The 13,289-nt window shown below is 39.6% G+C and overlaps 1 protein-coding gene across 1 annotated transcript; it reads right to left on the bottom strand.

Annotated features, from left to right (window-relative positions):
- Positions 1-220: 220 nt before the first annotated feature.
- LOC142198483 (trace amine-associated receptor 3-like) lies at positions 221-1,138 on the bottom strand. Its single transcript, XM_075269518.1, has one exon. It carries the CDS (start codon positions 1,136-1,138, stop codon positions 221-223), a length of 918 nt encoding a protein of 305 aa, XP_075125619.1.
- Between the last annotated feature and the right edge of the window lie 12,151 nt (positions 1,139-13,289).

Genomic DNA, 13,289 nt, shown 5'->3' with positions numbered 1-13,289 from the left:
GTACATCTGAGTGTAAAAGTGAGCGCAATTTAAAATAATAATAAATAGATGATACAAAGGGTTTAAAATCCGTAGAAATATTTACAAAATTTACATGAGTACATCTTATCAGTGTTTAAAATGAATACATTTTTAATAAATAAAAACATCCAAAGTTACTTAATTTAATGAAGAATTAGAAGAATTAGGCTCAGCCATATTTTTGTTTTATTTTACTCTTTTAAGATAATTTTGCAAAACAAGAGTCAGTTTCAAATATTTTACCAAAAATAATATATCTTACTGCTTTTCGAAACCATGGATAGAAGAAGCCATATATTAATGGATTACATGTGGAATTAATGTATCCAAGCCAGTTTAGGGCATCAAACAAAACCTCAGGAGTAGAAAAGTTGATAAATGGGTCAACCAAAATAGTAATAAAGACAGGTAACCAGCAAGCAATAAAAACCCCCATTACAATACCCAAAGTCTTTGCCGCTTTTCGGTCTTTCAGTTTGGAAATTTGAGTTGAGACTTCTGTTGTGTTTGTTGATGTATGTTTCATAATTTTTGCATGCCTTTGAGATACTATAAATATCTTAACATAAATTCCAACCATAACTGATCCAGGAGCAAAAAAACATGTGAAAAACATAACCAATGACCATAATTTGTTAAATGTAATTGGACATAAATTAAAACATTCCACCAACATCTCATATCCAGTAATTCCAGATACGTGAGAATTTGTTATCACTATTCCAAACGCAAATATAGCCGGTAGAACCCAGCAGATGAATATCATTTTCTTTATGACGGAGATTGTCATTTTAATGGGGTAATGGAGAGGACTGCAGACAGCATAAAACCTATCAATGGCAATGCAGCAAAGATGGAAAATAGAAACTACGCTCAGCATTAAATCAAAACTGTAATGGACTTTGCAAAATATTTTTCCAAAAATCCAGCATCTCTTCACAGATCGGACCATACTGTAAGGCATTACTATAAGGCCAAGGGAGAAATCTGTAGCAGCCATTGAAAGAATTAATAAATTTGTTGGGGAATGAAGTTCCTTAAAATGACTGATGGAAATGATGATACCCAGATTACCAAATATGGTGATAGTAATTGAAAAACTAAGAAAAATGTACATCCCAAGATGAATAACAAGAGGTCTGTCATTGGGACAAAAAAGTGAGCTGTTTTCATATTTCAAACACTGAGGGTTAGTATTGGATATATCCATGTAAATGATCTTCTGTAAAACAAAAGATTCTCTGAAAGGAGAAAATATAACAACATTACACACGAGGACAAAATTGTTGGTACCCTTCGTTTAATGACAGAAAAACCTACAATGGTCACAGAAATAACTTGAATCTGACAAAAGTAATAATAAATAAAAATTCTATGAAAATGAACAAATGAAAGTCAGACGTTGCTTTCCGCTTCAACCGAATTTTTTATTTTTTTTTTTTAAAAAAATAAAACTCATGAAACAGGCCTGGAAAGAAATGATGGTTCCTATAACTTAATATTTTGTTGCACAACCTTGCAATCAATACAATCAAATGATTCCTGTGACTGTCAATGAGACTTCTGCACCTCTCAGCAGGTATTTTGGCCCACTCCTTATGAGTAAACTGCTGGAGTTGTCTTGGGATTGAAGGGTGTCTTTTCCAGACAGCATGTTTCAGCTCCTTCCAAAGATGCTCAATAGGATTTAGGTCAGGGCTCAAAGAAGGCCACTTCAGAACAGTCCAATGTTTTCCTCTTAGCCATTCTTGGGTGTTTTTAGCTGTGTGTTTTGGGTCATTATCCTGTTGCAAGACCCATGGCCTGCAACTGAGATCAAGCTTTCTGACACTGGGCATAACATTTCTCTCTAGAATCCCTTGATTGTCTTGAGATTTCATTGTACCCTGCACAGATTCAAGACACTTTGTGCCAGATGCAGCAAAACAGCCCCAGAACATAACAGAGTCTCCTCCATGTTTCACAGTAGGGACAGTGTTCTTTTCAAGATATGCTTCATTTTTCTGTCTGTAAACATAGAGCTGATCTGCTTTGCCAAAAACCTTGATTTTTGTCTCATCTGTCCATAGGACATTCTCCCAGAAGCTTTGTAGCTTGTCAACATGTAGTTTGGTTATTATTACTTTTGTCCAATTCAGGTTATTTCTGTGACCATTGTGGGTTTCTTATTTCATTAAACGGGGGGTTCCAACAATTTTTGTACATGTAGAGAACATAAGATGCCTTTAAAAGACTTAGGAAAGGACTAGCTATTAGTCTATCACCAATAGCAATATATGTACTATACTGTAATACATCTATCAATCCTAAACCATTCCTTCTCTCTTCCTTCTCGAACTACTCACCCATATGATCCAAACATCTGACTCCCAGGAGTCCATAGAACTACAAAATATACACCAAAGAAGAAAAAAATTCCAGCAGGTAGTAACAAAAATAGCTATGGTCAAAGACCATATTTAACTGTTTTTGTTACTACCTTTTTAATTAATGGATTAAAAGTACATTTTTATTTTGGACCATCATTGGATGCTGGAATTTTTTCTTTTTTTTCTTTTTTCTTTGTTGAACAGTAAATCAATACTTGCTTTTTGTATTTACAGTGCAAAACACTTCTATAAATATATAATTATTTATTTTTACAACTTTAGATTTTGTTAATAGACCTGTAGTCTGTTTAAAAGCCACAAAAATAGGTCAAATTGTTAAAAGATAAGACACTATATGTGTTTTCAGACAGCAACGTAGAAACCAGCAATGATTGTCAATGAGTTGCAAAACGGTTCAGTAGTACTTAAAGGCGCAAATGTGCCTAAACTAACAATATAAAGCAGCGGTTTATAAATGGTAGGTCAGCACAAAAGAAGCCATTATTTAAAAGCATTCCATCATTTTGCTAAAAGGCATCACAGTGACCCATTTCTAATGTGAGAAATAGATTTGTAGTTGGATAATCTCAATCTAATAGTTCTTTTTAGCCCAATATTAAACTGTCTATAACTTACTATAGTGTAGTGGTGGCCTTATTTCATCAGAATGTGCACAGAGTATATAAACAATAAAAAGGTAAAGCATTGAACCAGGTAGAAAAGGCTTGTATTTTTACAAAAAAGGATTTAGTGTATATTCTGAGTCCCCTTATAGGGCTCACAATCTATATTTTCCCTATGAGTATGTCTTTGGAATATGGGAGGAAATCCACACAAACATGGGGAGAATATGTAAAATCCTTACCGATGTTGTCCATGGCAGGATTTGGACTCAGGACTCCGGGACTGCCAAGCTGCAGTGCTAGCCACTGAGCCACCGTGCTGCCCATACAAAGAAGATTTTTATTGACTTTTCAGGACTGGTCATGTTCTGAAATAGAATGTCTTTACAAGCAAGACAAACCTCATGAATCTGGTCTGATTGTGTAGCAAGCCCAGCTATTGTTTACATCTCTGTGTGCGTTTGTACTCCTTGTAACTCGGGAAAGCAAGTTGGAGCAGTTGATAAAAAAATATATCACAATACTAAAGTGTTGTGTCTATATCTGCACAAAAGTAGAGGATGCACAGGAATAATGTTTTTTTTTTTTTTTTTTGAAACACTGATACATTTCTGTATGAAACTAGTACCTTAGTGGAGTAACACTTCTCTTTTTAACTTAACAATAACATTTCATTGGCATAAAATGGGGGTAAAAATACAAAAAAAATTATATAAAATTGCTTCAACCTACTGAAAAGCCTAAAAACCTAACTTTGTAAAAAATAATTTTTGAGTGATGTCAGGGACAAGGTAGCATCATACCAATATTAACCAGAATAGTTAACTCAGAAAAAAAAATAATTAACAGATTTATTGTAAAGTTGTCCAGTAAACTGAAATAAATGGTTGCAATATACAATTATTCAGCCTTTCCCTATAATCATGGTAAATACTTCTCTTTAAAATGGAGATGAGAAACTTGCACAAGAAAAATAAGGATTTTATTTATATTTTTTGAGAACACAGAGGCATATATGGAAATTGGAAACTTAAGACATACAGTATATGGACATTGGAAACTTAATGAATATGAGACCAAAGATTGATTTAATGTTAATTCATGATTTATTTGCTTGGAAGAATAGCATCTTACCAATATGACTCGTTGTGTCAGTCATGCCGTCAATGAACACATAATAATCAAGATGTAATTAATATTCTGTGCAAGACATAATCAATATTCAATACTTACCGTGCTTTACTCTTCAAAAAGTTTAGAAGAGCTACAGAAGACAAATGGGTGTTGATTAAACCTCCCTTTTATTATATCAGGTAGGCCATGGCTCCCATGAGACCTCTCACCTAACTTCAGCTTTTCCTCCGGCAAAGTGCCATATCTAATAATATCTCATGGGGATGGTCAACGACATCCAATACATACTGAAAAATAACACACATGAAAATACCTTAGGAATAAGGAACAAAACTGATATGAAAATCAAATTCACTATTTTATTGTTTTTTATTGTAAATATTCCAACCTGGCTTATTGCAATGGTTGGAATTGGTCCATATTGCCTTGAGTTTATGCCCTTGGCAAACCATTTTGCTGTCCCTATAATTACATTATTCCAATTGGGAGGGAAGATACTCATGAATAACGCTAAGCAGTAAAGTTGTCAACAAAATGCTGTTCATATTGAAGCTGTGGCTTCCATTTTATATCACTACTGAACTGATGTATTCTGAAAATCCAGTATTACATAATTAAAAAAAAAAAAAGTAAAATTTAAGTTAAGATTTAACTCATTGATCGGTATTGCTTAGACATTTTGAAGGTTAATGTGAACATCTTTGTACCCACAACTGATGCTAGGAGGAGAAAGTCTGTACAGATACCCACAACACAATAAGCATCTGTTTTTAGACATATCCAAGTTTAATTAATCAAATTTTCTGACCCCTGGTGCATGTGTCATACCGATGACCTATACATAAGACAGGTCATCACAATCTCACGATCAACTACAGAAACTGCTGCAGTGGACGGGGAGTGGAAGCAATTCTGCTCCTATCCAAGTAATAGGAGCTAACTGCAGTTTCCGATTTCCACCACTACACAGTGGGCACGGCTCCACTACCATTACTTGAGTAGCAGCAGAGCGGCTTCTGCTCCCTGTGCATTGCAGTAGATGCTCATGCCCGGAGGCTCCAACAACAGCTTATCCGTGTGCAATATTGGTGTCGAACCTTGCAGATAAAATACTGATAGGTTATTAGTAGAGCTGAGCGAACACCCAAATGTTCGAAGTTCGAAATCCGATTCGAACAGCCGCTCACTGTTCGACTGTTCGAACGGGTTTCGAATCCCATTATAGTCTATGGGGAACATATACTCGTTAAGGGGGAAACCAAAATCCATCTCAGGAGGGTCACCAAGTCCACTATGACACCCCAGGAAATGATACCAACACCCTGGAATGACACTGGGACAGCAGGGGAAGCATGTCTGGGGGCATATAAGTCACTTTATTACATGGAAATCCCTGTCAGCTTGCGATTTTCGCAAGCTAACTTTTTCCCATAGGAATGCATTGGCCAGCGTTGATTGGCCAGTCTTCAGAATGATGAATTCAAAGAGGAATTCTAATGTCCTCAAAACTCCTAATATCTTTTGACAACCACTCTTCTGCTAAATCCATTGAGCTGTTTCCTTTTCTGGTAGCTGCTCCATTGCACATATGTCAGTGTCACTAGTACAGTATGATTACTGAGATGACTGTACTGTGATGTGAGCAGGTCTTAGGAACTGACTATTGAAAGTACACTTGTACTGTGTTTTACTGCCAAGGGTTTGGTCCATGAAACATGGACTGTATGTCTGCTGTATTTCAAAGCCTAAACTCTGATCAGGGACCTGGACTCCAAGGATTATACTGCAGTTATTTATGATGCTGGGAGTCCTTATCTATGTTTGGGACTACTGACCCTTACTGGAAATATGATGTAGATGACTCTTGTTGCATCAACTCACTATGCTGGCCTGTGTTCATCCTCTGCCTGCATTACTGTTCTTTATAGGCATGGTTCCTGTGTTTGAGTCCTTGCTTGTATGGTAGCTGTGTCCTTTTAGAAACTCTAAACTGTGCTATCTGCTTCCAGTCAATCTTGTGCAACTGTTGCTGATTTAAGGTAGCTTGAGCCAACAGAATGCTGCTTTAGCAATAGCTTCCTAGCAAGTTGCAAATGTGTCTTTCTATATAAGAGATAAGATAATCCTTTAATAGTCCGACAATGGGGAAATTTCAGTGATACAGTTTTATGGATGGTACAGTAGTATATAACATGAGAGAAACACAAGCACATGGCAGATAGAGAAATACTAGGAATCATAGCAACTAAGAAGAAAGAAACACAGACACACTGCAGGATCATTTAGTTCTCTGTGTGAAGGGATGTTGATAATACAGCCGACTGCGGTTGGAGGGCACGAAGAGGGGGGGTCACAGCATGTAGACATAACAGGCAGAAAAGTTTTGTCCCAAAAAGAGTACCCCATCCTTCATCGCAAGCCCCCTCATTTCTTCTTACCACTGTGTTCTATCACCCAAAGAAGTCTGAAGCCATCCAGGATGACAGGGTGCCGTTCTCTTACCGAGCTTCCATAAACTCGTGGGGAAAGGGGGTGATGGTAGGTTCCCAGGCTGCAACAGAGTCCCACATGTCCACAGTAAAAGAAAGGAATACCAGTCATTCATAGGCATCTTCACACATCAGAAATAGACGCCAATTTAAGATAAAATAAGATAAGATAATTCTTTGATATCCCCACCATGGAAATTCAGTGTGTTATAGCAGCATAGATATAACAATAATAATACAAAAATACAACATACAAAAAAACTCAGATAAAAGATAAAGGAAAGAATATAGTAGGAGGGATATCACAACTTCAGGATCATTCAGTTCTCTATATTGAGTGGTCTACCCTTAGCCCGGTGTTGATGGTATAGCTTAACTGCAGTGGAGAGGAAAGACTTCCGATATCAATATTTACCTGTTTAATCGTCTTGTGTCCCCCGATTGGTTTCTTCTAACTGACTCTGTGCCTCCTGTCCTGACCTCTGCTTTAATTACCATGACAAATGAATTCTACCTGCTCTGATCTTGCTCTGTACCTCTACACTCTTTAGGACATGCAGTCATGTAGTGTGTTTTTTGATGGCTTTTGTTTTGAGATATCACAACACAGCAAGTATAACATTTCTGCCTGTTCAGGTCACTGCGCCACCCTCTGCTCACTTGTGGCGGTGCAGGAGGTGTGTGCAGTTTAGTTCCTTGCTTAGAGTTTTTGGTTGCACTGTGTGAACACGGCTCTAGTTCTTTAATTGAATTGTCTGCCTCTGTCCATGAAGTAGTTAAATTTGGTCTTGCCCTGTGATTTACAGCTTGTCTTCCTGTCAGGTCCAGGGCAGGTTCATCCATCCCTATTTAGTCTTGGCTCACATTCACACTGGTGCTTGTTATTGCCTCGTGCTTGCTGGCTTTCTCTTGCTATTTTGTTTCTTGTATTCTTAATCCTGACCTTGGCTTTTCCTATTGACTACTCTTTTGGACTTCAATTTGGCATTGCATTGCTCGACTGTTACCGAACCCTGGCTAGCTGACCTCCCTTTGTTGTTGTTTGTCTTTTCTGTGTTTTGTGTGTCACATATATAGGAAGGGATCGTCTCCAAGTTGCCACCTATTACATAGGATAGGGCCTGGAAAGACGAAGGGACAGTGGGGGGCTTCAGTTTAGGACTCACTGTCTCTTGTGCCCCTTCCTCCAGTGTTCTCCAGCAGCTACTGAAGAATCGTCATCTTAGCAATTCTCTAACAGCAAGTTATCAGATTCAAATTAATGAAGGCTACACTTGTATTATAGGACCCTATAGCAAAATTCAAAATAGGTCCCACCTCAAGCTTATTGTTGGTTTATTCAGTGTGATTAGATCTGGCTTTGTCTCTTTTGTAGCCCTAGTATGATGTACTCTAATGTTATCCTTCATCTTACTAACACGAGGCAAACATTTTATAAGATTACTTTTGTACTTATTGTGGGGAAGTTAACCCAGAAGAAACAGTGGTGCAGACCCAAACAGTCAAAGACAGGGATACAAAATATGCAGCAAACTGGTTTATTTAGAAAACACAAAAAAAATAAATAAACCTTTATGTCAGGCACTAAATGAGCAAAAGAAAATACAGTCTTAACTCCAGGCAAAAACAAAATAAAATCCTGCTCGTCTGAGCAACTAACTAAATATAAATAATCTTACTATATGTGTGGCTTACTACCAGCCACACGGACAAAAGAAGCACAACTTCCTCTCACCAGACTCAGGGTTACAGGATAGAACCATACATCTCCTTTCACTCCATGGATCTGCATTGGAGCACAGGATCTGCAGACTCTTTCTGGCCCAGTAATGAGCCAAGCACTCACATCTGGAGCTGAGGCCTACTCAAGACCCGCACTGGACCACATACGTTATAAACCTGGGGGAGATATAGTGAGATTCCAGCACCCTGCCTATCACCTTCTCAAATTATATATTGTAGAAATGTTTCTTGAGGGTGAAATGTTTTATGCTTACATTGTAAGCCCAGCAATCACTTATTTTATGCTAAGCTATTATGCCCTAAATAACTAGAAGGAATATTATACTGTATTCTGATATGAGTGCTCATGTATACCTGTAAGGGTATATTCACACTCCACAGATTTATTGTAGACACTTGTAGGTAATTGTTTGATGACAAGCACATGGTTCTGTAAGTCCCATTTTGATGCATGGAAAAATTTGCAGATATTTCTACAACAAATCTGTCGCATGTGAATTCACTGTTGTATTTTGTGAAATATAGCATATGATAGCAAAAACAGTTTTTTGGAATAACATTAAATAAAATGCTTTCTTTTAGCTACAAAATTGTGAAGAATGACTCTTTTTTTCTGATCTCCTATTTGCCTGATGGAGATGTCATAAAAGTCTGTTATGTATGGTCCCATCTGCGGAGAATAATGACTACACTAATAGGCTGTTTACGGAACAGACACCTTCCACCAATATAGCTATTAACACTTCACATAACTATGTCAGCAACAGGTAAAATTTTGATCCCATAACTCTCAATAGTAATCCGCAGAGTAAACTTTCACAGTTTATTTTGCAGCATTAAATGTTTGATGGTAAATTGACACCTTTGGGTCTCATTACCACTTAAGATGTAGGACATGACAATTTATATTGTTAGGGTGATAATTAGTCTGCGTCCAGTTTCATTCCATAATGTTGGTGCACTTTAATTGTCAATATACTGTACAAGTACTGACAAGGGACCGTGTGCAATTAAACGTGTTTATTGCAGCACGTACAGAAGGCCAGTGACATGATAATGTCTTTAAATTATAATCTTAGTGAACACTGTACATGTAAATACTTTTTGGCTATATTCTCAATAACATATGCATTATCTCCTCACCTTATCAAAAAGAGTAAAAAAATGAAGAGCAGCTTGAAATAGTCAAACCTATGGATATGAATTTGAGTAATGTATTCTAATTTTGAAAACTTACATTGTTCCAGTAGGGGCCTACTTGGACGGACAATATTTACATCTGAATTGCAGTCTTAGTGAATAATCGCACGCTGTCACGGAACATCAAGATATAGGTCATGGCCTATTTTTGGCCATTTTCATGGTAGGTGCCCCTTGGGTGCAAGACAACCATTAAAATATGGACAATTTTCACAGCTGTTTTGCATTAGACACATATTGTATATGGACCCATGTGCTCAATGGAGCCATATACACTTAAAGAGGACCTGTCACCAAGTAGAAAATGCTAAATAACATACATCATTTGATTCTTACTGTTCCCCTGACCAGTTTGGTGTTTTTCTTTTTAAAATCCATCCACCCATTCAAGAAATATGGCCCCCAGAAGATTACAGGCAAACTAGCTGTGATTCTCCATGTGGGTGGGAAACTTTTATTTTCTCAAAGAAAAACATAAATTGGTCGCCCACTTGGAGAATCAGAGCTAGTTTACATATAATCTTCCAGGAGCTGTATCTTTTCAATATGTGGATGGATTTTAAAAAGAAAATCACCAAATTGCTCAGAGGAATGGCAAAAATCAAATGGCGTTTTATATTCCATTTTCTACTTAGTGACAGGTCTTCTTTAAGGTTTTTCTTGTAGAATATTGATCCTTGTGAAAACACATTAGCACATGCCCTATTCTAGACTATGTGTCCAGAACAGAATAGCATATGTCAATGTTCAGTCTAAGGGGGCGTTCACACTATCGTCATTGTCCGACAGGTAGTGTCTGCTGCTAGTGTCCGTGAAAAATCTTGCACAGACATTAGGAGCGGACACTAGCTGTGTCCGTGACATTTTTCATTCATTTAAATGAGGATTGGGTGCGTTGTTTTACACTCCATGCCTGTCCTTAACTGTCCGTTCATAAAGATGTCCGACTTTTCATGCGGACAGAAAAAACTTACATGTCGGGTTTTGCTGTCCACTTGAAAAGTCGGACATCTGTAGGAATGGACAGTTAAGGACAGGCACGGAGTATAAAACAACGCACCCAACCTCCATTTAAATGAATGCAGAATGTCACGGACAAAGCTAGTGTCCGCTGCTAATGTCCGTGCAAGATTTTGAACTGACACTAGCAGCGGACACTAGCTGTCGGACACTGATGGTATTGTGAACGCCCACTAAGATTTACTTAATTCATCACACATAGCCCTCCACACAATGATATATTAGCCTTTGATTTGAGCTGAATTTTCAAAAAGTTTCGCGGTTGGGTCAATCCCAAAATTTTTGGGGTTCTTCACACACAAATCACAAATATGCTCTCCTCAGACCCTAAGATATAATAACGGGTGGGCCTTAAGGAAGGGTGAGGAAAAATAACAAATACTTATACTCACCTTGCCTCACCTCTTTTGGTCATCTTTGCTGGATCCGACGGTTTCTGGCCTCCATCTAATGTCACACACAGCCAGGCTCACTGCTGAGGCCTGTGATTGGTCTTCAGTGGTCATATGGGGCACCCAAAGTGTTATGGTCCTGTATATGGCCCTTCACTGTTCCCCTCATAGAGTTACCCTTTCACTAATCCCACATACGGTATGTATAATGTACTGATGGGGCTAATGTGTGGAGGACTAGTTATGAGGCCATTATATAGTGTGGGGGCAGTGATGGGGTTAATATCCTGAGGGAGGGCATTAAAGTATGTGGGACTTTCGCAAGGTATATTAAAGGGGATGTACCGCGATTGGAGCAACCCTATGTCAGCTGGGGCAGGCGTAATTTTTTTTTTTTTTTTAACAGAAGCATTATCCCCTGTCCCCAGTGCCCCCTTTCTGGTGTCCAGGTCTATTCAATCTCATTCAGGAGCCTGATTGTTGCTGTGCCTCATGTGACCATTGAGACCAATCAATGGCCTCAGGGGTTTCTGGAGAGGGACTGGTGACATCACTCACAAATGTCACTGATTCCTTACTGGCAACTGTTGAATCCAGAAATTGGTACCAGTACAAGACTGAACAGACACTAGCGCAATAGTTGCTCAAATTCTTAGGCAAGGGATTTATCTACTTTTCTATTAATCATTATTATATCTCTAGCACAGGGGTGAACCTACCTTTGTCGCCGCCCGAGGCGGACGACAGAAAGCCCCCCCCCCCCCCGGGAGGAGTGGGCGGAGTGGAGTGGGCGGGACAGAGCGAAGGAGGGCGGGCAGAGTGAAGGGGGCATGGTGGAGCGGCGTTAGCAGGCAGAGAGCAGGCAGGGAGAGGACCTGCTCTCTGCCTGAGCGTGAGAGGAGGCCGCTGGAGCAGCGCTGCTCCAGCGGCCTCCCCAATCCACCGCTCGGTGACGGTGACGCTAAGCCAGTCCAGGACAGCTTGTCCTGGACTGGCTTAGATAAGCAAAAATGCCGCCCTCCCCGGGGCCCTGGCATAGCACCGCCTGAAGAGGTCGCTTCAGGTCGCCTCATGGGAGGTGCAGTGCTGCTCTAGCAGCAGAGGACCGCTGCAGATCAGCTTTTCCAGGACAGCGCAGCTACCATGCCCCACAGTGTGTAATGCTGAGTTTAGGTACAGTGGTGCTAAACATTGTATTTACATTAGGGGGGCAGAGAACATTGTAAGCAAAAGGAGGCACTTTGAGGGGCTCCAAAAGGGGGTGTGGTATCATGATAAAGGGGATGGATTGAAAATTTTCATGGCGCACAACATGTAACGCCCCTCCTACTATCACAAAAATTTATATAACACCAGATTTCTGCTGCCCTCCTCAGAGTACACCACCCCCACTGCATGAGGCAGCAACCACCTCCACTTTTGACACAGACAATGGTATTCCTAGCACCAGTGGCGTAACTAGGAATGGCGGGGCCCCGTGGCGAACTTTTGACATGGGGCCCCCCCTCCCCAAACCGATGCCGAAGACCTCGACTGACCCCCTCCTCCGCACTCTATTATGTCCCTTAGTAAGCCCTGCACACAGTATTATGTCCATTAGTGGCTCCTGCACACAGTATTATCCCCAATAGTGTCCCCTGCACACACAGTATTAACCCCTATAGTGTCCAATTCACACAGTATTAACCCCTATAGTGTCCCCTGCACACACAGTATTATCCCCTATAGTGTCCCCTGCACACACAGTATTAACCCCTATAGTGTCCAATGCACACAGTATTATTAACCCCTATAGTGTCCAATGCACACACAGTATTAACCCCTATAGTGTCCCCTGCACACACAGTATTAACCCCTATAGTGTCCAATGCACACAGTATTATTAACCCCTATAGTGTCCAATGCACACACAGTATTAACCCCTATAGTGTCCCCTGCACACACAGTATTAACCCCTATAGTGTCCAATGCACACAGTATTATTAACCCCTATAGTGTCCAATGCACACACAGTATTAATCCCTATAGTGTCCCCTGCACACACAGTATTATTAACCCCTATAGTGTCCAATGCACACAGTATTATTAACCCCTATAGTGTCCAATGCACACAGTATTATTAACCCCTATAGTGTCCAATGCACACAGTATTATTAACCCCTATAGTGTCCAATGCACACACAGTATTAACCCCAATAGTGGCCCCTGTACACAGTATTATCCACCATAGTGTTCCCTACACACAGTATTAACCCCTATAGTGCCCCTGCACACACAGTATTATCCCCAATAGTGTCC

This window comes from Leptodactylus fuscus, chromosome 3, assembly GCF_031893055.1.
Source record: "Leptodactylus fuscus isolate aLepFus1 chromosome 3, aLepFus1.hap2, whole genome shotgun sequence".
In the NCBI taxonomy this organism is placed as follows: Eukaryota; Metazoa; Chordata; class Amphibia; order Anura; family Leptodactylidae; genus Leptodactylus; species Leptodactylus fuscus.
The sequence above is the reverse complement of the archived record's forward strand: the minus strand, read 5'-3'. Positions and strand labels throughout refer to the sequence as shown.